The sequence below is a fragment of the Trematomus bernacchii genome, unplaced genomic scaffold (genome assembly GCF_902827165.1).
Source record: "Trematomus bernacchii unplaced genomic scaffold, fTreBer1.1, whole genome shotgun sequence".
NCBI classification, from domain to species: Eukaryota; Metazoa; Chordata; class Actinopteri; order Perciformes; family Nototheniidae; genus Trematomus; species Trematomus bernacchii.
Window position 1 is genome coordinate 16,673,292 of NW_022987720.1, and position 20,951 is coordinate 16,694,242.

Here is a 20,951-nt window from a genome sequence, read left to right on the forward strand (position 1 = left end):
CACTGGGGCGTTACATTTTGCCCTGGTATACTTTCTTTTCATCCCCCAGAGCACGTGTAACTGTCAGCAGCAGGTAGTCACCATACTACTCCGCTCCGAGACAGCATTCATCTTATCCAGATACTGAAGCTGGACATCTTCTGGACCATCCTGAAACACACTTGACTTCTTCCTTCCACCTGGTGCATTCTCACAGCCTGCATGCTGCCTCTCAGGATGTTGGGTCTCCTCATGCTCATGCTTTCACTGTGTGGTGAGTGATAATGATGCTCTACATGAGCTCTGTGTGGGTGCTAAATGTTACACCTCATTTTCTGCTTGAGCTATGGATAATACTTACTACACCACTGGGGTCATTTGAAAAGCTGTAGTTGTTACCAGTGATGATGAGTAGACAAATAAACGGATTGATTTCCTTTTGTTTGGTTGCTTCAAAAGATCATCTAAAGAGAATCTTGAAAAGTGGAAGTTGTCGCCTTTGACTTTTCAAATATAATAAAGTGAAAAAGTTGGAAAATGTAATGGAATTTAAAAAGATAAGATTTTAAGTAGCATAGCAAGCTGAAATGATTGTGGCACAAGCTTCCTCTATATCGTTGACTTCTGTTAACCACATTAACGGCAATGGGTGTGGTGGATAAAGAATCCATTTTGAAATCAAAATGATTAATAACATTTTGTCAGATTAACTTGAGTTTTAGCATAGCACAGATGTTTTTTTTCAAGACAGTACATAACTATCTATTTCTAAAAATGGAAGGATCCGGTAGTTTTTAAATCCTAAAACATCACACTACATCAAATAAATAAACGTTATCATACATTTTTAGGATAATCTATTTGTATTGTTGCCTTTTATCTCTCCTACATATTTTAGTGCTGACCTTACATTTCTGTATTACTATATCTGTGATTCAGCACTTTTGTAAATGATACCATTACAGACTCCTGTGAGCTAGAATTCAGCCCTACCCAATTCAAAGTATAATTGGACCACCAGAGAGCAGCACAGTCCTCTTTTAAATTCCATTAAAAGCATTACCAATTGTCTATCAACAGATGCAGACAGCATATGCCCCACTGAGCTCAACCCTCTCACTCTGGATGTGCCCAGGGTCATAGAAAACTATGGAGCGTCAGTGGAGGTAAACTGCACCAGCACAGAGACGGATCATGATGGGATGTACTGGAGAATTGGAAACAATGACTCTAAAATTATCCTTGAGGAAAGTTTTATCTCCCAGTCAGTGTCACTGTCTGAATGGAATATGACAGCAGAGTGCAGAATAAAACTGAATGAAACTCATGAATGCAGCAAAGAACTTGAAATCACCATATACCGTAAGTACATTTCAAATGAATACTACAACATTGAAAAATACGAAAACATAATGATTTAACTCCAGTATCTAATTTCTCTTTGATAGAGAATCCAACGGTCAATGTGTATGCAGTGAATCCTGAGGTGGAAGGGACCCTGTTCGAGCTGCAGTGTGATATAGCAGATGTTGCACCAGTTCAAAACCTCGTTGTGAGATGGTTCAAAGATAATCAAACAATCCGGACAGACAATTTCACCAACACAACCACAACACCTGTAAGTGAGTCCTCTACTTTGGCAGTCAACATCAGCAGGGCAGAACATGGAGCTGAGTTCAGGTGTGAGGCTCAGCTCGACTTTGGGTCACACGGACCACAACTTCCTGTTCATTCTGAGATATACATCGTTTCTGTGAACTGTGAGTAAACACTCTGTTGTTTCCGGATAAACAGAATAATAAATTGTTCCATATCATAAAGTAAATATTCAAACATCAATCAATGTTTTTTTGTATTTAAAATAAATACAAAGCCTTGATTTGCCTCTGCAGATGCTCCTGAATTCAAGAACACATCAGAGAATTACTTTGTGCCTGAGGGTGATGATGTGACCCTGAACTGTGATGCTGAGGGGCGACCCCAGCCCACCTTTCATTGGAAACATGATGGGAAGAAATTATCTGATACTAATAATCTCAACATCACTAGAGTAAACACCAGTGGGACGTACAACTGCTCAGCAATCAATTCTCTTGGAAGCATAACCAAGGAAATCCATGTTCGTGTAACAATGAACATCCCAGCAGCCCCTGCAGTCATAACAACCCCTGCAGTCATAACAACCCCTGAGCCATCCACACCTAGAGGTAGGATACATTCCTGTGTCCTTTTCATGAGCTTACATGATTCAAATGTATCACTAATTATATGTGATGATCACCCTGTTGCTAACTTTAATTATGTTTTTTAAATGATTGTGTACTAAACTTAAGCGCTCATTAAACATCCTTTTTCTAATGGCAGGATGCCCACTAGTGTTGACACCTGCGAAAATAGTGGTGAGATTTGGAGATCCAGTTTCCATTAACTGCAGTACATCAGTTGCAGTTCCTATAAAAATGGGCTGGGAGGTTACAAGTGGAGACATAAGCAAAGACAATACTTCTGTCACCTGGAGTCTTGAAAAAGTGGAAGACTGGAGCATAAAGTCTGTTTGCTTCATTACTTATAAAGATAATGACAAGGAACCACAGTGTCATGTGGAGCTGGACATCACTCTTTATAGTAAGTACAAGTCTATAGACTACACCCTATCTTCTGTCTTTATCCTGAGGGGAAGTAATGATGTCCATTGCTTATAGATATTCTTAATTGTATACATTTTAAGTGACACTTAAAAAGCAAGTAAATATGGAATATATCATGGCATTTGTGTGTGCATATTTGGTGTATATATTTGATTCATCCATTCATTCATTACATTTGTATTTCTGTATCATACTAAACATTTTGCTCATCTCGCACGAGTTAACAAGACACCACTATTTTACATAATTCTCGTCTTGCATACAAAACACGAGGAAAAGGAAAGAAGCACAAATAAACAACATTGGTATCCTAAATTAGCTGTTCCTATTATTTGTTTTAACTATTAAATATCTCCATATGTTTTAAATCAGTCTTTGTGCATCATCCTAAAATCTATATCTACATATATGAACACCTGGGATTGTAATTTTAGGGATATCATTTTGTTTTCTACTAAGTATTGTCCCTTGCTTTATTTTCAGAGACTCCAGACATTGTGTCAGTCTCTGCGTCGGATCCTGGGCCAGTGATGGAGGGCACAGAGAACCAGCTGAAATGTGACATCATTAATGTGACTCCTGTGCAGAAGCTCACTGTGAGGTGGTACCGTGGAACGGACATTTTGCACACAGATGTATTGGATGAAAATAGGATGATCCCAGTAAACATGTCATCTATTTTCAATTTCACTGCTGAGAGAGATTACAACGGAGCAGAATTCAAATGCGAGGCTGAGCTGCAACTAGAAACAAATAGACCTGACCTTGATCATAATTTAACCTCATCATCATCACCTTACACGGCTGTGGTGCACTGTGAGTTGTCCTTTTATATATCTATTTTTGTATTTTTCTTTACTTGCTAAACACACCCTAAAAATCAGTTTTGCTTAATGCTGTGTTTCTTTTGTAGATAAACCACTAATCAAACCCTGTCAGGGTCCTTTCGCTGGTGTTGAGCATGAGTTCAGTTTGGACAAGTTTCCCTGTCAAGCTGATGGGAACCCTCCACCAATTTTTCGGTGGTACTATGATGGGAAAATGATCAATGCATCTGAACCCCTCACCAGGACTCAATCAGGAAAATACACAGCAGAAGTTTCAAACCGTATTGGCAGTAGCAACACCTCCATCGATATCACAATCGAATGTGAGTGAATGAGACCTGCCTGATTGTATACATGTTTATGTTTAATTTTCCATCATTTATTTTAAAGAATATTTGATTAAATGTTTTACAGATGGCCCCACATTTACTTGTGATGATCGCTATGAGGTTGAGGTGAATAGCAAGCTGTGTGAACCAGAGGGGAATCCTAAGCCGGACATCAAATGGTTCAAGAATGGAACAATTGTGGATTCCCCCTGGCAAAGCATGACAAAGCATGATAGTGGATCTTACATGATGAACGCAACCAACAGCCATGGAACAGCCACTCATAAGCTGCAACTTGATGTTCTGTGTAAGTGTTATTGTTTGTAATGCACAAAATAAGCCTTAGTATATTGTTTTGTTGACAGTGATTTGGGATTATCAATCATATTACTTCTTCTACTCAACACTTACCATTCTCTCTGCAGTTGCCCCTGAGATCAATGAGGGAACTTACAGTAAGGAGGTGAACTTGGATGGAAATGTGACTCTTGTCTGCAGTGCTGAGGGCAACCCTCTTCCTGACCTGCATTGGAACTACACCCCTGCAGAGAATGTGAGGGAGACCACCAGAGGGCACCAGAAGAGCCTCACCATCACAGGAGCCACGTCTACCAATGCTGGTCTTTACATCTGTGTTGCCACGAATAATGTTGGGAAAGTGACAAGTACTGTCACACTGAAGATGAAAGGTATTATTATTGACTATGTACAGTGAAGTGGTTTCTGATGTTAATGCTATACATAGGTTGTGTTATTTATTGAATCAAGAAGTAAAAACATAGTTCAATGAATTTGGTTTTATCTTGTTTGTCTTACAGATGTATTTCCTTGGAAATTCCTTTGGTGGTTGCTGATTGGATTGATCATCGTCTTCATCGTCATCCTCATTGTCATTGTCCACAAATGCTATAAAAAACATGGGCGATATAGTTTTGTCCCTGACAGAGCCAATGATGGTTCAGATATCCCAATGGCTCCTCAGTCTAACGGGACTGAAGATACAGTGTAACATACTTCTTCAATGGGTAAGATGAAACCAGCCAATGAAATCAGTTAATCAAAACGTAACCAGAAAAGTCATTCTTGCCATCTCTATAATATGTTTGTAAATATTGTGTTTAAATGTAAACGTTGGTGTGGTACGACGAGTCTAGGTTTTCAGCAGCAGAAAATGTGTAAAAATTCTTAATTAGGAGCATTTGTTTGTCAAGAAGTGCTACTAACAAAGCCGGTGTATTATAACATTGATTATTCTTTTCAAATGTGTGAATTTAATCTTAGTATAACCAATTTTTTCTATCTCTGTTTCTATTCTTAATAAAGTTACACAATAGCCTTTGATGATGTGTTGTGTGTCTATTTGGCAACTTCATTGCTAATTATGTAGGCTAATGTTGGTTACATCAAAGAGTAATGTTCTTTTAAAAACATTGTTGTACAGCTACATAAAAAACATGGGGAAATAACAGGGTATGGTTGACTGCCAGGACTGATTTTGATTATGAAACATTAAAATATTCTACAAGAGCTACAAATCTGAGCATTACTTTAGAATTTAAGTTATGATGTATTATCAGCACAGAAACCTGTCTGTAGCACTTAATAGAGTCATTCATTATTTGAAGAAATGTGAATCTTTCAGGGTGTTAAAAAGGATGTAATGTGTGATGATGAATGTGACCATGCTCTGTGAGGGCAGCACAAAGCCCTAAAAGCTCCTTGCCTTGCTCAGGGACACTATTAAACCAGGTTAACTAAAATTATTAAACCAGGTTAACTAAAATTATTAAATCAGGTTAACTAAAACTATTAAACCAGGTTAACTAACACTATCCTAACAAAGTGGCAGGATGCGCCTGTGGATCAGAAGCTACACTGCCCCTTTAAGATTTAGGATTTGGGAGTGACGCGGATATGAAAGCTAGTTTATCCCTCTTTCCTTCGCTATGAAAAATATTTGGACATACTGGACTAACGATTGCCAGCCCGTGTTAATTAGCTCATTATGATGCTGATTTACATTATTTGTTGACGGAATCAGAACCGTAGTGCATAGTGGTCAGGGCCGCTAGGGATTATACTTGCCAGGGCCGTCCTCCGAGCTGCTGGGATAACTTTGGAGAAGTTCTTTGTATTCGGGATAGTCACACAGCTTGGCCAACAAGTTGAACATGGACTGGGGCACAGAGCTTTGGGTGAGTCCATCATCTGGCTTGCTTTGCTAGTAATACTTGTTAAGATGGAGATAAAGCGATTTCTTAGATGGAGTTCGTCGAGAAAGTCTGGTAACGCCAAACGTTTTGTTGTTGAGGGATACATGTCTGAAGGAGGACGAGGCGCTGCAAAACGGTGCATTCATGAACACAGTTCCTCTCAGAATCTTCTTTAGTTTTCAGAAGTTAAAGCAAAAAGTGACCTTCTACCAACATGTTGCTCTTGTGGAAAGGGAATCATCTTTGATCCACGTTTGCACATCGGTTGGATGTGCTGCAGGATTGTTTCCCTCAAGTATTTTTATAGTGATATCTGCAGTGCACTAAAATGTACTTGCATTCTAAACGTATTATTGCATTTTCAGTTCCTGCCATACTTCACATATGAATCAAGGCAACTTGAACAACAATCTAATTTGTAGATATCATGTGTCCTGCACGTATTCAAAACATGCATACATTGCAAAAATGTGTTAGAATACTATTTATTATGCACATATAAAGACTTTTAAATAGTGCGGGTTGCTATGATGTCTCAGTGTTTACAGTTTGGCACTCCTTGCCTCCATGGAGATGAAATCAGTTGCTATAATTTGCCTTGACAACAAGCTGATGAAGTGCCTCATGTGTCCACCTGAGTTTCATGATTATTTATTCAACAAACCAAAAAGTGAACTGGTTTCAAGAAGTCTTGATTTTCAATTAAAGTGACTTGGTGAATTGAGTTCTTATATAAACAGATTCCTTAGGGTATGTTTTTGTTATTGCACTGACCAATGTAGCAATTAAAATTACCTGCTTCAGCTGGTAATTTTAAAAGATGAGTGCTGTTTTCTAGGTCATAACAAACCAGGCTACAGATGGCTCCAGTCTAAAACATTTTTAACTTGTTCTGGTAGTGACACTATCCTGAATCTAAACAAACCCTGTTGAAATATCTCACCTTAGAACATATTACTTTGACTGCCACCATGTACTGCTACACATTTGCAACAGTCACACATACTCAGGGAACCTGAATATGTAAATTGGAGCATTGCAAAGATGAAGAGGTTGTGACCTCATTACTGAGTATCCCCCTAGGCCTCTTCCTCTGTCCCTTTTCCATCCTACATGCTGGTGCAAAAGACTAATTAGTTTTGCCCTACTTTGATTGAGTGAGAGAAATATCCGTACCCCAGAACTAATCAGAGGCTCTATCTGGGTGTAGGAGGCTTTCCTGTTCATCACATGAAGTGGTTTTACAGAAAACTCTCCACTCAAACTCATGTATTCTCTCGTCAGTAATCTTTTTATATATATATATATATATATATATATTATTTTTACTCTCCATTTACTTTGCGATTTTCTCACCTGTCTGGTTAGTCAAAGCCCTTAAGGTATAATTCTGTTAATGTTTTGTTTTGGTTCCCCTAGGCAAAGTCAGCTCAATGGCATCTGTCCCCTGATTGTTGTTAATCCATTGTCTATTTTAAGGTACAAGCTAGCAGAGTGCAAGATAAGTGTCTTAGCATTAGCTGTGATAGTGAGTGCTACCAGACCAAGAGAACTACAGGTCTGATCAGGCCCTACTTTTCGACAGGGTGACTCAGGGCTGAAACTTCCACCCAAGCCTTGTATGTTGGTGACTTTCAGGGTGACTCCTTTTAAAGTTATGTGGCTTTCACTTGACGCCAGTTTCCTGGATGTATTGGAAAATGTAGTGGACATGTTTTATGCATGCTAGGTTTAGATAAACACTTGAAGTCCTCAATTTTTAAGTATTATGTAGCAGTATTTGTTCACCCCCTAGCCTGAATCTGTGCCACAGAAATAGGTTGTGGTGCAGAAGAAGTTCTATAATTACCAGGGTGCTACTGGATGTTCCTAAGGAATGCTTTACAATATGTAAAAGCTACTCAAAATGTCTAATTTATGAGTACAGGCCAGGACAAAGGGCTTAAGTAGTAATGAAATAGCCAGGACACATAGCATAGTTTAACCAGAAACAGGACATTTGCTGTTAATTAAACCTCATGACCATTTAAAGTTGTTAGGATCAGTTTCATACACACACTGTTGTGATTTATGGAAATTAGTTCTGTACAAACCCAGTCTATTGGGACCTATAAAGATAATTCTGACTGTGGCTGCAATGGTTATAAATCAGCTAGTGCTGACAACAAGACAATGATTATGTCCTTGAAAGCTATCTCAATGTGTTTTTAAGACAGTTTAATGAGGTGGCTTTTCTATAATTGGAACACTCTTGTTTTGAATCAAGCAGTCAGAGTTGATTTATAGAGATAATCAGATGCTACTTTTTCTGCCATTTATAAAAGAGCACGAGTACAAGGCCCTTCTTTCCAGGAAACGCTGGATTCAACCGGAGAAACATGATATACGTACATAGAGGAAACAGTCAACATGGCTACCATTTGCCTACTATCAGAATGGTGGAATTAATTTGTTTTAGTCAGTAGATGTGTTTCGTAGCCTTACTCTGCTCTACTGTTGATGTGTGGAGGCTGTACTGGATGCAGACAACTAATAGTCACGTTTAAATCATTCATCAATTCTCACTCTTTAAACGTTGAGAGCTAGATTCAAACAAAGTTGGCCAGTTCCTCTATTCTACAATTATTTTCCTCATCCAAGAAGAAATCTATTGTTAACACAAGCACTTCAGGAAATTGGAAACTGTAGTTGTAAGTTGGCTGTATTGAACCTCATTAGCTTTTCTCTGTAACTAATGAATCTAAATCAAAGCCCTAATGCTGCCTGTTGGTTAGATGTGGTTGTGGTGATGGATTGCAGACCTCTGTCTTAACCTTTAACTGTGTTTCATCATTCATTTAGGTTTGGTCTCTTTTGTTTGACTTAAAGGGCAGGAAGAGTATAGATGAACGTGACCCAACTTGTCAAGAATCTCTTTCGACATGCCCCTCCTCGATAGTAAAGTCAGCAGTATAAAGCTTGGGGGAATTGTTTTGAGCGTGTGAGAGGATTGGCTTGGATATCGTCTATCGCTCTCTCAGACTTGTCAGAGCTTGAAGGTGTCATAAAGTTCTCTCCCAGATAAGGAAGAGAATCACAATCAACCTCTGCATACTGTACAATGAAAAGGAAAAGTCAGCAAACTCAGTTAAATTGGGTCTAAGAATTTGAAACTATAACCTTACATAACATGACATTTTGTTGATGCTTTTATCCATCTGACAATAATAGCATTCAACCATGAAGAAACAAACACAACTAAAAATCTGGATAAACACATTTTTACCTTCTTAACATTGCCCTAAGGCATGTTTGCTGCATTCATGTGGTGTCAGAACAATAGCAAACATGATTCCCAGACTGGGAAAATTCATATGAACGTCCCTTCAAGTTGAAACAACTTCTTGAAACCAGCGTCAACCTTTTTTTAAATGCTCTAAGCAAGAAATACAACATATTTTCTTTATAGCATCCATGTGTTTCCAAAATACAACTTAGAATTCTTGAACACAACAAAGTTGGAAGATTGTCTCCCCAACTTGGGAAACTTGGATGAGCAGGAGCATGTGATATAAATATATAAAAGAAATATACCTTCTCTTTTCTGCCTCTGACCTCTGTTGTGACCCCTTATACTTCCGACTGTCCTCCTTTTACAACACAGTTGCCAGGGGATTTAAAGCTAGGCGAAAGTTTAGAGGTCATCGCCAATATGTGGAGAGTGTGGGTGGACTCCAACATGCAGGAACAAATGTCAACGCGTTTAGTTTATTACCCTCCATTCAAGATTATGTTTAGATGACCTCAAACTCAACCGGGAGGAACGTTCAGTTAATACCCAGAAGTCACCACATGTTCCATATCATGCAGAGTGTTGGCTTAATATCTTTTCCTTATTTGTCTCTCGTGCTTCTTTCTCCAGGACCAATATGACATCATTGAGAAGCACACACAGTCTGGCCTTGAGCTGGTGGAGAAGTATGTGAAGTTTGTGAAGGAGAGGACAGAGATTGAGCAAAACTATGCCAAACAACTGAGGTAGGCCTTGCTGTTGTCATTGTTCTCCCCCAAATGCTTTGTGTGTGAGTGTGTTGCTCATGGCAGCTTGTGTCAGCGTGTGTGTGTTGGCTTTTGTTGGTATGGGTGCATATTAAAAGGCTGTTTATGAAATATCTGTGGGGTCTTATGACTACTTAGGGACAGAATCTGATTTGTCTCTGAAACACTGGCCTCATTCTCCAGCTGCAGTGTGCTCGCTTCCCTCTCTTTCTCTCCAAGTCTCCAGGCCCACATCTGTTGTAGCGCTGAGCTCTGCCGGAGAGGAAGTGGGAGCAGACTGGCACATGATAGACAGGATATGGTTAGGGAGAGAGAGTGAAAGAAGGAAGAAAAGCTATTTTAATATTTTTATGGGACTGCTGTTTATAATCCTATTGTATAAAATAGTCTGTGGTTTCATATAAATAGTTTAATTTAGTGAGCTTTCGTCAGAGAAAGTTGTAAAGCATTTCTCTACCAATTAGTTTGATTTGAACCTTCACTGTCCACAGGAACCTTTCAAAGAAATATAACCCGAAACGAAGCGGCAAAGATGAACCAGAGTGCAGGTGAGCTATTGCAAAGCATATCTCCAAGAAAAACTATTATATGTTTGCACATTTTGAGGTTCAGTATTTCCTTTTCCTTTTAACAGCGAAACAATGTCAGCTTAAATTATTCTTACTCGGATATACACCTTTGCTCGAATATCTTGTTGTTAGGACTGACCAGCAAATAATATCACATTTAAAAAGTTTTTTTTATCTGTCATTAGTGTCTATAATGCAGTAATGTGGGACTGCTGATGGAGGCATTTAAATACCCCTAAAAGGAAGCAGGAATAAGGAAGTCATGAGCTTCTTATTATGTCTTGGTCCACTGCTGTTTGTATCATCTTATCAGTGGTCCCATCACTAAGTTCGTATTTCTCCACCCTTTCCTCTCTCCTCCTCTTAAATGGTAGGTTGTCCAGCTACCAGTCTTTTGTGGACATCCTGAATGAGATGAATGACTACGCGGGGCAGAGAGAGCTAATTGCTGAGAACATGATGATGAACATTTGCATCGATCTCACAAAGTACCTGCAAGAGCTCAAGCAGGAACGAAAAACGGTGAGCGGACTAGGAGTGCATTGAAGTCCATATTTGTACCCACAAGTATACCAAAACAACTGAATTAGGCATGTTAAAAGGCAGTTACGATGCCTTTTGTAAAGGCAACTTGTTGACATTTTCCCACAGCATTACTTACCACTTACCATTCGCTTGTCCACGTTGCTGTAATGAGGTTTGGGTCAATTAGCCCAATTGAGGGCTAATCCTAAAACGCGGTGCAACAATTATAATTTTTTTCGTCGAATAATCTGCAGATTACTTTAAATATTGTTCTAACTGTTTCGTCGATAAAACATTAGAACACTAGCGCCCATCACAACATCCTTTAGCTTCAAGTGACTTTATCAAGTGTCTATTTTTTTCCCGACCAACAGCTCAAAACACAATGAAAAAACTTTAACAAGGATTTCTCAATTATCAAAGTAGATGTTTGTTCATTTTCTGTTGATCGACTAATGGACGCAACTTTAGAGTGTGTTTACTTGTGTGTGACTGCAGCGCCATGTTTAACAACACCCTGAACAAATGCCAAAGGAGAATTTAAATTGGAGTCTATAGAGATTTGAAGGAGGAGTGGAGATGCTAGATCTGTTGTGGCAGGAAGAGGTCTCACTGGATTTCAGAATGCAGCAGCTGTTAACAAGCTCTCCCTGCAGATGTGATGTTTCAACACTCACTGGTAATTGTTTTATTGTGTGTCACTTATGTTGTGTTGCTTTTGGAGGTCATTGTTTGTTCAGTGTCTACCCCTGCATACGGCTGTCTTTCTTTCTGTCATATGACCCGCCTCCCCTCTCCTCACTCGGTCTATTTTTATGAATGTTTGCAGTATCTATTGGACGCCAAGAAGGCCCAGCAGAGTTTGGAAAGCACCTACAAACAGCTCGACAGTGTAAGTCTAGAAACAGCATTTTAAGATGTTCTAAAATACATTTAGCACATTTTCCGTACTCTATAGGTGACATTAGATTTTTGTGATTAGCTTAACTGTTAAACATATTTCCTATTGTGTTGGGGTCATTATGAATGATTATAAAGATTCTGTGTAAGCAAATGGCGGAACGTTCAATATGGTTGTTCAGATAGTTGTATTTTTCAACAGTAACAACATATGGACTGATAGTAGAGAAGCATGTTATACTCCTATCATCAAACCGAGACATATTAAGTTGTTATTGGAGATGTTCCCTCCCTTATCTGTTTTTCAGAAAGAAAATAAAAGAATGTTTTGTTCAAAGTACATTCATCTCCTCATATCTTATTGAGGTCTCACTTAGCTGATGATAACATGGTCTTTCTTCTTTTCTCTCTGTCTTTATCTTTCTGCACACCAGAGTAAAAAGCGATTTGAAAGGGAATGGAGAGAAGCAGAGCGCGCAGCACAGTACGCAGAGAAGACAGATCAGGACATCAATGCCACAAAGGCGGATGTTGAAAAAGTAAAAGGAGGGGGGGTCTTCATTTTAAGGACTACTTACCATGATTAAAAGGAGAATCAGATTCATTTGTTTAACCTGGGCTGATTGTGTGGTTCCAGGCAAAACAGCAGGCTCATATGAGAGCTCATGTAGCGGAGGAGTGTAAGAACGACTACGCTGCTCAGCTTCAGAAGTACAACAAGGAAAAGAACCAGTTCTATTTTAGCGATATGCCTCTTATTTTCAATGTAAGTGAATTACATACGGCCAAACGATCATATTACTACCATAAATGTTTATTTGAGTTGTTAATATCCGGTATAGCAATAACTGCTATTAGTGTGCCAAAATATTGCTAAATGGATATATTATAATTGCATTGAAAAACATTGTGTCGGACATTTTGATGCTGAACTCTGATTTTGTTCAGTATTTTGACTTTACATGCACAATGTGAAACTTTCATTTAGCCAATTTACACTGACATTTAGATTTTTAGATATCTCAATAACAGAAAAACTAACATTGCATTTAAATTGATTCAAGCCAGATATCAGTTCATTTTGTTTCAACTTTTCACATACTTACATTTCGATTTGAAACTTTGATCTGTTCATTGTCATGTATAAACATGGATGAAACTGTTGTTTTGTGTTCTCTAGAAATTGCAAGATCTGGATGAGAGGCGAGTACGGAAGGTGGCGCAGGGATACATCTTGTTCTCAGACACAGAGAAGCATGTGATGCCTATCATTGGCAAGTGCCTAGAGGGCATTACTAAAGCCGGCACTAATGTTGATGAGAAGAATGTGAGTTGGTCTAAAAAAAAAATCTTAAATGGATTTTTATGTGCAGTTTAGATTTATACAGCTCATTTATTTTAACTGTACATCTACTTCCATCAAATGTAGGACTCCTTGATTGTAATAGAGCAGAACAAGTCTGGCTTTGAACGCCCTGGAGATGTGGAGTTTGAGGACTACAGTCAGGGCATCAACCGAGCCTCTTCTGACAGCAGCCTGGGAACGCCCAAAGGCCCCATGGACGTCCTGGGAAAGAATAGAAACAAAAACTTTTGGCTTTTCAGCAAAAAGAGTAAGGTAGGTCAATCCATAATTTGCCTTTCATTAAAAGTCATGTTTTTTTTAAATATTTGAATGTAGTTGTGCAATGAATACACTAGCAAGCCCCCCAATCCATGATCAGCAACAACAGGTCAGATTAGTAGATGACTCCTTGCAAGTCAGTGTGTTTGAGCCACAGTGCCAGCAGGAAGGAGCCAGGAAATCCCCTCCCCTCAGTCACGATGGACCTGTGGTTGCACACACACACACACACACACACACACACACACACACACACACACACACACACACACACACACACACACACACACACACACACACACACACACACACACACACACACACACACACACACACACACACACACACACACACACACACACACACACACACACACACACACACACACACACACACACACACACACACACACACAAACTTCTCATCTCTGAAGCTCAGTATAATATTGCATGAATCTTCAATTTGACTTCAGTGAACTGTACACAATATAACTCTTCTAGAACAGGTCCTTTGCATGACTCAATCCCCTGACTGGGTGAATAACCCCCCCCCCGACACACACACACACACACACTCCCTTCGTCTGCAGCGTGGTTTCCAATAGGTTGACCGGCAGTCAGCATTCTGCTGTGCTTGTGCATTCATCAGCACTCGGCCAAACAACATTGAATTTTCCTCTACAGGCATCCACAAACACACTGCCTCTATTATACTGCGCAGAAGCTAGCATTATGTCTCATCACAAAACAACGATTGGGATGACACCATGTTTGCCAGGTCAGAAAAACTGGATCAGATCCAACTGCATTTTAATGCTATGGATGTCAACATAGACATTTTTTTATTTGGTCTTCAGAATATATGAGGGTCAAGAGAGCCCCACTACATTGCAAATCATGGATTTTATCTCAAAGAAGCACTCCCGCTGAGGTCCAAAATTGAACTGTTGATATGAGTAGCTGACCACTAACCAGCTCACAGCCCCCCCCCCCCCCCCCCCCCCCCCCCCCCCCCCCCCCGCCTCGGCACTAAAGGATCCCTTCTTTCTTCCCTGCAGTGTTTGCTTGTTCAGCGCCTCTCTTCTCACTGCATGTCTTAATGGCTGTGCTCTGCTGTGCACTCTTCCTGTTCTGTGTATGTGTGTGGCACACTACTCTGTGTCATCGGTCATGCTCTCCTAATTAGGCCTGTAGAGCAGTACGAATAGGAGGCAGACTACATTGGCTGGAGGGAGCTTTTGGTTTATGTCAGGCCGGTTAAAACATTCCCACTCTTAGCTGCTCTCCTGTACTTAGATTCCCATAACCCTCAAGAAAAGTAGACGTTCACCTAATGATAGAGCTGTACCTCCGGCTCTCAGTATTTACACAAGGGGCCGTGTTTCAGGGTTGTTTTAGACGTTCACTATTGAAGGCTAGGAGGCATCAGCCTCCTTTTGTAATTTAGCTAATAGATCCCACCCCCACATTTTCACATCCACTTACAGCTGACAGTGAGAGGTTTGACTGAAGTTCGCTCCCAGCATTTCTTTCAAGTTAACTTCTTTCTCAGAGGTCATACAGGGCATTCATCGAGCCCGGAGCAATCTATATATATATATATATATATATATATATATATATATATATATATAATATTTATTGATAAAACGCTTGACTTCACACCTTGGAGTGAATGGTTTGTAGCTGCTGCGGTAGTGGACCAACCCCACGTCCCCTCAATAGATCAAAACAGCTTGACAGGAGAAGTTATGATGCCACTGGGTTATTTCCGTCTGTATCTATTACCTATAACCAGAGCTAGTTTGTGTGTAGGTGCAGTGCTGCTGTGGCTCTGCTGAGGGAGCTGTGGTCGGGGGCTCTCTGTCTTAACTTTGTATTTTTTTTTTCTTTACATGTGTGTCCATGCAAGCCAAAAAGACAGATGTGTGTTTGTGCTTTCATGCTCTCTGGGCTTGTGTCCTGAGTTTGCTCCAGTGTTGTCTTCCTGCCTTTGGTGTGCTTTAAGGTGTTGATGGTGTCTTTTTCTTTCCCTTGTCACCTTGTTTTTGTCTTCCCCTCTTTTTCTATCTTTCTATCCCCCTCTCCCCCATCCTGTACACCGCCTGCATACCTCATGCTCGGGTGCTGGTACTTCTTATCCCCCCCCCCCCCCACCCTAGCTCTCTACATCCACGCTCCCACCTTTCTCAACACCCCCCGCCCCCTCGCCTGCTAACGGACCCAATTCCCCCAAGTTTGGCCGGGACCCCCTGTCGTACTGTTTGAAGGAGATCAATAAGACAGTCAAACCCAGAATCTCTTCCTTCCGGACGCTCAGGAGATCGGTGAGTCAGAGGAGAAGGTTTGGAGGTCAGAAGACCTCCACTCATCAGGGACACATCATACTGTGTTCCTGCGCATGAAAGAATGACTTGTCAACATTTTCAAAACTTAAACATGTACAATAATGTACAAGAAACTTTTAAAACTAAACTATTATGATCATTTTCTATACACATACTGTTTCTTTTTCCTTCAGAAGTTTACTCCAGACAGGAACACGGTAATATGGACCACTTAGCTGGTGTGGGGGTCTCCGTTGTGTGACAAGATGGCCTCCTTTTCATTACAAAAGCTCAAGGCATTTCAATAATTTACCTTATTAAACTGACAAAACTGAAATAGTTTCTGTGTTTAAAGACCAACATGCAGCATACATGATCATGTTATGTGGCAAAAGGCTTGTCTTGAGTTTGTATTGAAGAGGTGGCCACCTGGTGGTGGAGCAAGGGAGAAATGATTGGTAGAACAGGAGGACACATTTCAAAGTAGCCTTGATTGTCTCTACACTTCTATTGGGTCACCGTTTCCATCCAAAATATTTATTTCTTGAAGTTGTAGTTAAAAATCAATATAAAAAGTGATTAGAGTGTGTTACATCATATGTGTTGGTCTATGGGTGGTGTTTTTTGGTTGAGCTCACTGTTGTACATGGAAGGCTTTATATTAATAAGCCTAGCAAATTTTTAACTAGGATATTTGAATCTAAGTTTCGACAGTTAAACATTGTCCTTTGAGCTGAACTCAAACAGCAGGCTGTGTTCTTCCGGAGGTGTCTGTTTCTTTTCACATGGTTACTGTCGCCATGAAATGGTGAGACTCCGCTCAGTGTTAACACGCCTTTCCCTGTGAACTCTATGCAGCCTACAGTGACAGAGGACTTCGCCCATCTTCCTCCTGAGCAGCGCAGGAAGCGGTTGCAACAGAAACTAGAGGACATTTGCAAAGAGCTGCAAAAGGAAGTAGATCAGAGGTGTGTGCACTTTTGTATACGTGGGTATTAATAATCATCTCTGTTGTGCACATCAGTGTGTATAACTCTGGTGTGTGTGTGTGAGTGTTGTTTACTGAGTGCTAAGCTTTTTACTGAAAGTCACCCCCCCTCCCCCTCCTCCTTTGTTCTTTTCTTCAGTGAGGCCCTGGGGAAAATGAAAGATGTTTATGAAAAAAATCCCCAAATGGGAGACCCTGCTAGTCTGGCACCCCAAATTAACCAGACATCCCAGAATATAGAGCGGCTCAGAGGAGAGCTCAACAAGTACGAGGTAATTTTATGATGATGAGGTCATCACTAACCATTATGAGGTGAGCCCATTGAGGCTTTTTGTGATTTTTTTACCTGACTTGGTATTTCTACTATTCAATGCTTCACAATAAACAGTATGTTTTCTCTCCTTGATGCTTTGGCTCTCTGATGTAGACTTGGGTTGCTGAGGCAGGAGTTCGAGGGGACACGTTGCGCTATAAAAGTCATACATTCAACAACAATGGAGGTCACGATCTTCTCAGGTAACACTAAATTCTCTTAATAGACAGTATGTCTAGCGCAATGATGTGTTGTCCGCTCTGTACAGGAAACCTTTGTTTTTCTCTCCAGCCCTGATGGAGCTCACTCAGATGAGAGCACTCCTGATACCTCCCAGGCCATCTACGCTGAGTTTGATGATGACTTTGAAGATGAGGAACTGACTGCCCCTATCGGGAAATGCACGGCCATGTACAGCTTCCCTGGTATGTCACAGGCTGTTTAAGCTGTCTAGCATGTGTATACAATTTCTCCCATATATTATTTAAAGACAATAATTACTAAAAAACTATAATATATATAAAATATAAATGTGAATATTAGTGAGCAACATGGACATTTTGAGATGCGTTGATGGTATTTGGCTGTGTTAGTGCATTTACCTGCTATAACAGTGTGTGGTTGGCTTTGTGTGTATGTATCCTAATAGCAAAATGTGGTCTGTAGCGGGAACTAATGATACACAAATCCAGATCAATATAATGATTCAATGATCAACAGGAAGTGGAAAAGGTGCACAGAAATAGCATGACTTAAAAGGTTTTACTTCATGACTTCAGTACATTTTGAGATGGTAAAACAAATTTAAACTTCAACGTTTTTTGACGACAAGACAATCCATCTACAATGTAGATTAATACTGTATAAGGGTGGATGTAGATTCTACATCCACCCTTTATTATACAATATTAATTTTGTTCAATGGAAAAACTATTTATGCTTTTCTCACAGCTCAAAACTGTTGCCGCTCAATTTCAGTATCACATGTTAGCTTGGTGCTTTTTGGCACCATAACAAAGTCAATACACTTATTATATTGATTAAAAGAAAACCCTAAAACATGAGGCTGCTGCTTGACTCAGCTTAGGAAGAGGATGCTGCACAAGCAATATTATACATGTCTAATAATTAGTGTTTTGTCAAGGAGGATGATGAATTGATATTGCATTGCACTGTTGCTTAATTTTCTTTAAGCTGCCATTGTTATTCAGGGGAGACAGGATGTGATTGCATTATCCAGCAGCTTTGTGTTAACCTGTTGAGTTTGTGTGTGTATGTATCGTCATGGCAAATTGTGGTCTGTAGCGGGAACTACTAGGGGTGTAATGATACACAAATCTGGATCAATATAATGATTCAATGATCAACAGGAAGTGGAAAAGGGGCTAATGCAAGATGGCTAGCTTTAAGTAGCTTCTCTTTTGGTCAGCAAATGATAACTTTCACAGTCAAAATAATATCATGAGTCCTGTGATGTAGTCTTTTATGCACAAACTAGGGATATTTGCTACCACCTACTTTGTCTTTCTTCCAGGTGCCAGTGAAGGGACCATCTCTATGCAGGAGGGGGAGGTTCTGTCTGTGGTGGAGGAGGACAAAGGGGACGGCTGGACCCGTGTCCGTAGGAGCAATGGGGATGAAGGCTACATACCAACATCTTATGTCACCGTCAGCATAAACAAATGACAGACATAATAGGAACAAGAGAAGAAAGGAATTATCACTTCTCCAAACTGTATGCAATTATTCCCATGGGACCAATCATGAAGAGGCATCAGCACTATGGGCGGGACCTCTGGTGTATCCAGACGGGGATGCCCACGCTTGGCAGAGGATTGGTGCTGACAGTCTGTTCCTCCTCCTTTCCCAGTCACCTACCCAAAACACAAGGTTGTTTTACTTTTTGATATCATGTCAGAATCATTCTGTGGTTTTGGTTAAAAACATTTGCATGGACCTTTCGCACTATCACGGTACGAGTGCTCAACCTCACAGCCTAATAATCCATTGGCTGCTAAAAGTGAGCTGAAGAAAGTAGAGACGGAGGATGAAAGGAGTGCTGCTGCCATCTATACACTGAGTGTTAATGCCAGAAGAAGGAAGTTACCTCACCTCTTTAAGGCAAAAACTGACCTGCCGTTCTCATTCATGTCACGCGTGCCACTTCTTAGCTTTACTAGCACTTGCAAAGATGTATGGTGCTGTCACTTTGCTCCTTGTCGGGGGTAAGATCTTGAGGTTTTGGGGAAGAACTCTTATTTTGAGAGACCAAATGTGGATACAGCTCTCCCATCATAGTAAATCACAAACACTCTATTGTTCAGACAATCACTGTCAAGTTTATTTTCAACACATACCAATAACAAGATATAGCTGTTACAACCTGAGAAATGTACTAAAAATAATTTATTACAAATGTGTATGTTCTATGAATAAAACTTAAGTTTGACAGAAGTTTTACTTTCAATTGAGGAAGGTCTCAAATGGTTTCCCCTTGCACACATAGTGGACAGTCTGTAGCCACAAAAGGGAGTTATTAATGCACACATAAAATGTGCTACATTAAGACTATTGTATTTATGTAATGAATAATATATATTTTAGCTATCACAACACCACTATTGTCTTATTAGCTTTTTAACCATTCAAATAAAGATTTTTACATCGTGAGAGGAAACTACAAGTCTCTTAATACGTTGCTAATTATGTTTTGTTCGGATTTACTTCTCATCTTCTCAAGACGATCACGTCCTGTTTTTTTTACATTGTTATAGAGCCAGCAAGAAGCAGTCTCTGCTAAAGTGTCTTTGGTGCCTTTCTGGTTAAAAGCATTGTGTATATACCATGTTTGCATATAAGACATTTTGTTTTCTTAATAAATGTAAAGCACATTTCAAAGTAAAAAGTGGTTATGTCATTTCTGGACTTGATAAAATACATGTTTTAAGCTAACAGTGGTTTTGAGGCGAGTACTGTCTCCTAGAACAGCTCAGTTAATTCATTGTCTGCCCCCCAGGACAGTTTAGTCAATACATGTGGATCTTAAATGTATGGTTTCACTGGGGTTTAAAGAGGCCCCACATACTATAACATTAATGTGGCAGTGGGTGGATTTAAGATTTGAGGTTTTGCTTTTCAAACTCAGTTTACTGTTAATTCTGCTTTCACTTTAATGAAGAGTAAATGCATATTTAAAATCCTAACATCGAAATCATCTGTTTTCTCTTTTTTCACAAGGCAATCTTTAAAGTTCACCAAAGCCGACTGAGCTGTTGTGTGCACAGAAGACAGGATGTGATAGCATTATCTGAAGACAAAATTCCAATACAACACAACACAACACAATTCTTCCAGGTGGCTCAGAATTCATTGCTACGCCTGTGACTATCAACTGATCAGAGGAGGTGCTGGTCCCTCTCAGTAGGTGGCACTGTTGCATAATTTCTTAGAAAAGTGGTGTAGATCTGAGTCTACTCTCCTATCTGCATAATTACGTTTTCAATATAGGCCATGCAATTGCATACCTGATTAAATTGCACTGGCTTCAAAACCATACTGTTTATAAGATTAATTAAATAACCATAAATTGGCAAGTTCCCCACTTTCACATTCACCTTACAACAGCAGACAAGTAAAAAAAAAAAGGCAATGAAATTGAACTTGGTCTACACA

The 20,951-nt window shown here is 39.8% G+C and overlaps 2 protein-coding genes across 5 annotated transcripts; both read left to right on the forward strand.

Moving 5' to 3' along the window:
- The first annotated feature begins 49 nt into the window (after nucleotides 1-49).
- LOC117492454 (hemicentin-1-like) lies at nucleotides 50-5,124 on the forward strand. The gene is made up of 10 exons (XM_034142719.1): nucleotides 50-253; nucleotides 1,060-1,341; nucleotides 1,428-1,739; nucleotides 1,872-2,186; nucleotides 2,344-2,604; nucleotides 3,111-3,443; nucleotides 3,541-3,777; nucleotides 3,869-4,090; nucleotides 4,209-4,472; nucleotides 4,602-5,124. The coding sequence occupies exons 1-10, from the start codon at nucleotides 202-204 to the stop codon at nucleotides 4,790-4,792; spliced, it is 2,469 nt and encodes an 822-aa protein (XP_033998610.1). The 5' UTR covers nucleotides 50-201; the 3' UTR covers nucleotides 4,793-5,124.
- Nucleotides 5,125-5,713: 589 nt separating this feature from the next.
- trip10a (thyroid hormone receptor interactor 10a) lies at nucleotides 5,714-19,746 on the forward strand. Of its 4 annotated transcripts, XM_034142720.1 has the most exons (16): nucleotides 5,714-5,978; nucleotides 9,898-10,013; nucleotides 10,526-10,582; nucleotides 10,978-11,125; nucleotides 11,958-12,020; nucleotides 12,463-12,567; nucleotides 12,666-12,794; nucleotides 13,209-13,355; nucleotides 13,458-13,646; nucleotides 15,814-15,978; nucleotides 16,173-16,196; nucleotides 16,837-16,946; nucleotides 17,106-17,238; nucleotides 17,394-17,482; nucleotides 17,571-17,704; nucleotides 18,814-19,746. In XM_034142720.1, the coding sequence occupies exons 1-16, from the start codon at nucleotides 5,955-5,957 to the stop codon at nucleotides 18,963-18,965; spliced, it is 1,785 nt and encodes a 594-aa protein (XP_033998611.1). In that variant the 5' UTR covers nucleotides 5,714-5,954; the 3' UTR covers nucleotides 18,966-19,746. The 4 variants fall into 4 exon arrangements, with proteins under 4 accessions (XP_033998611.1, XP_033998612.1, XP_033998613.1 ...); XM_034142721.1 differs by lacking the exon at nucleotides 16,173-16,196; XM_034142722.1 differs by lacking the exon at nucleotides 15,814-15,978.
- The last annotated feature ends 1,205 nt before the right edge of the window (nucleotides 19,747-20,951 follow it).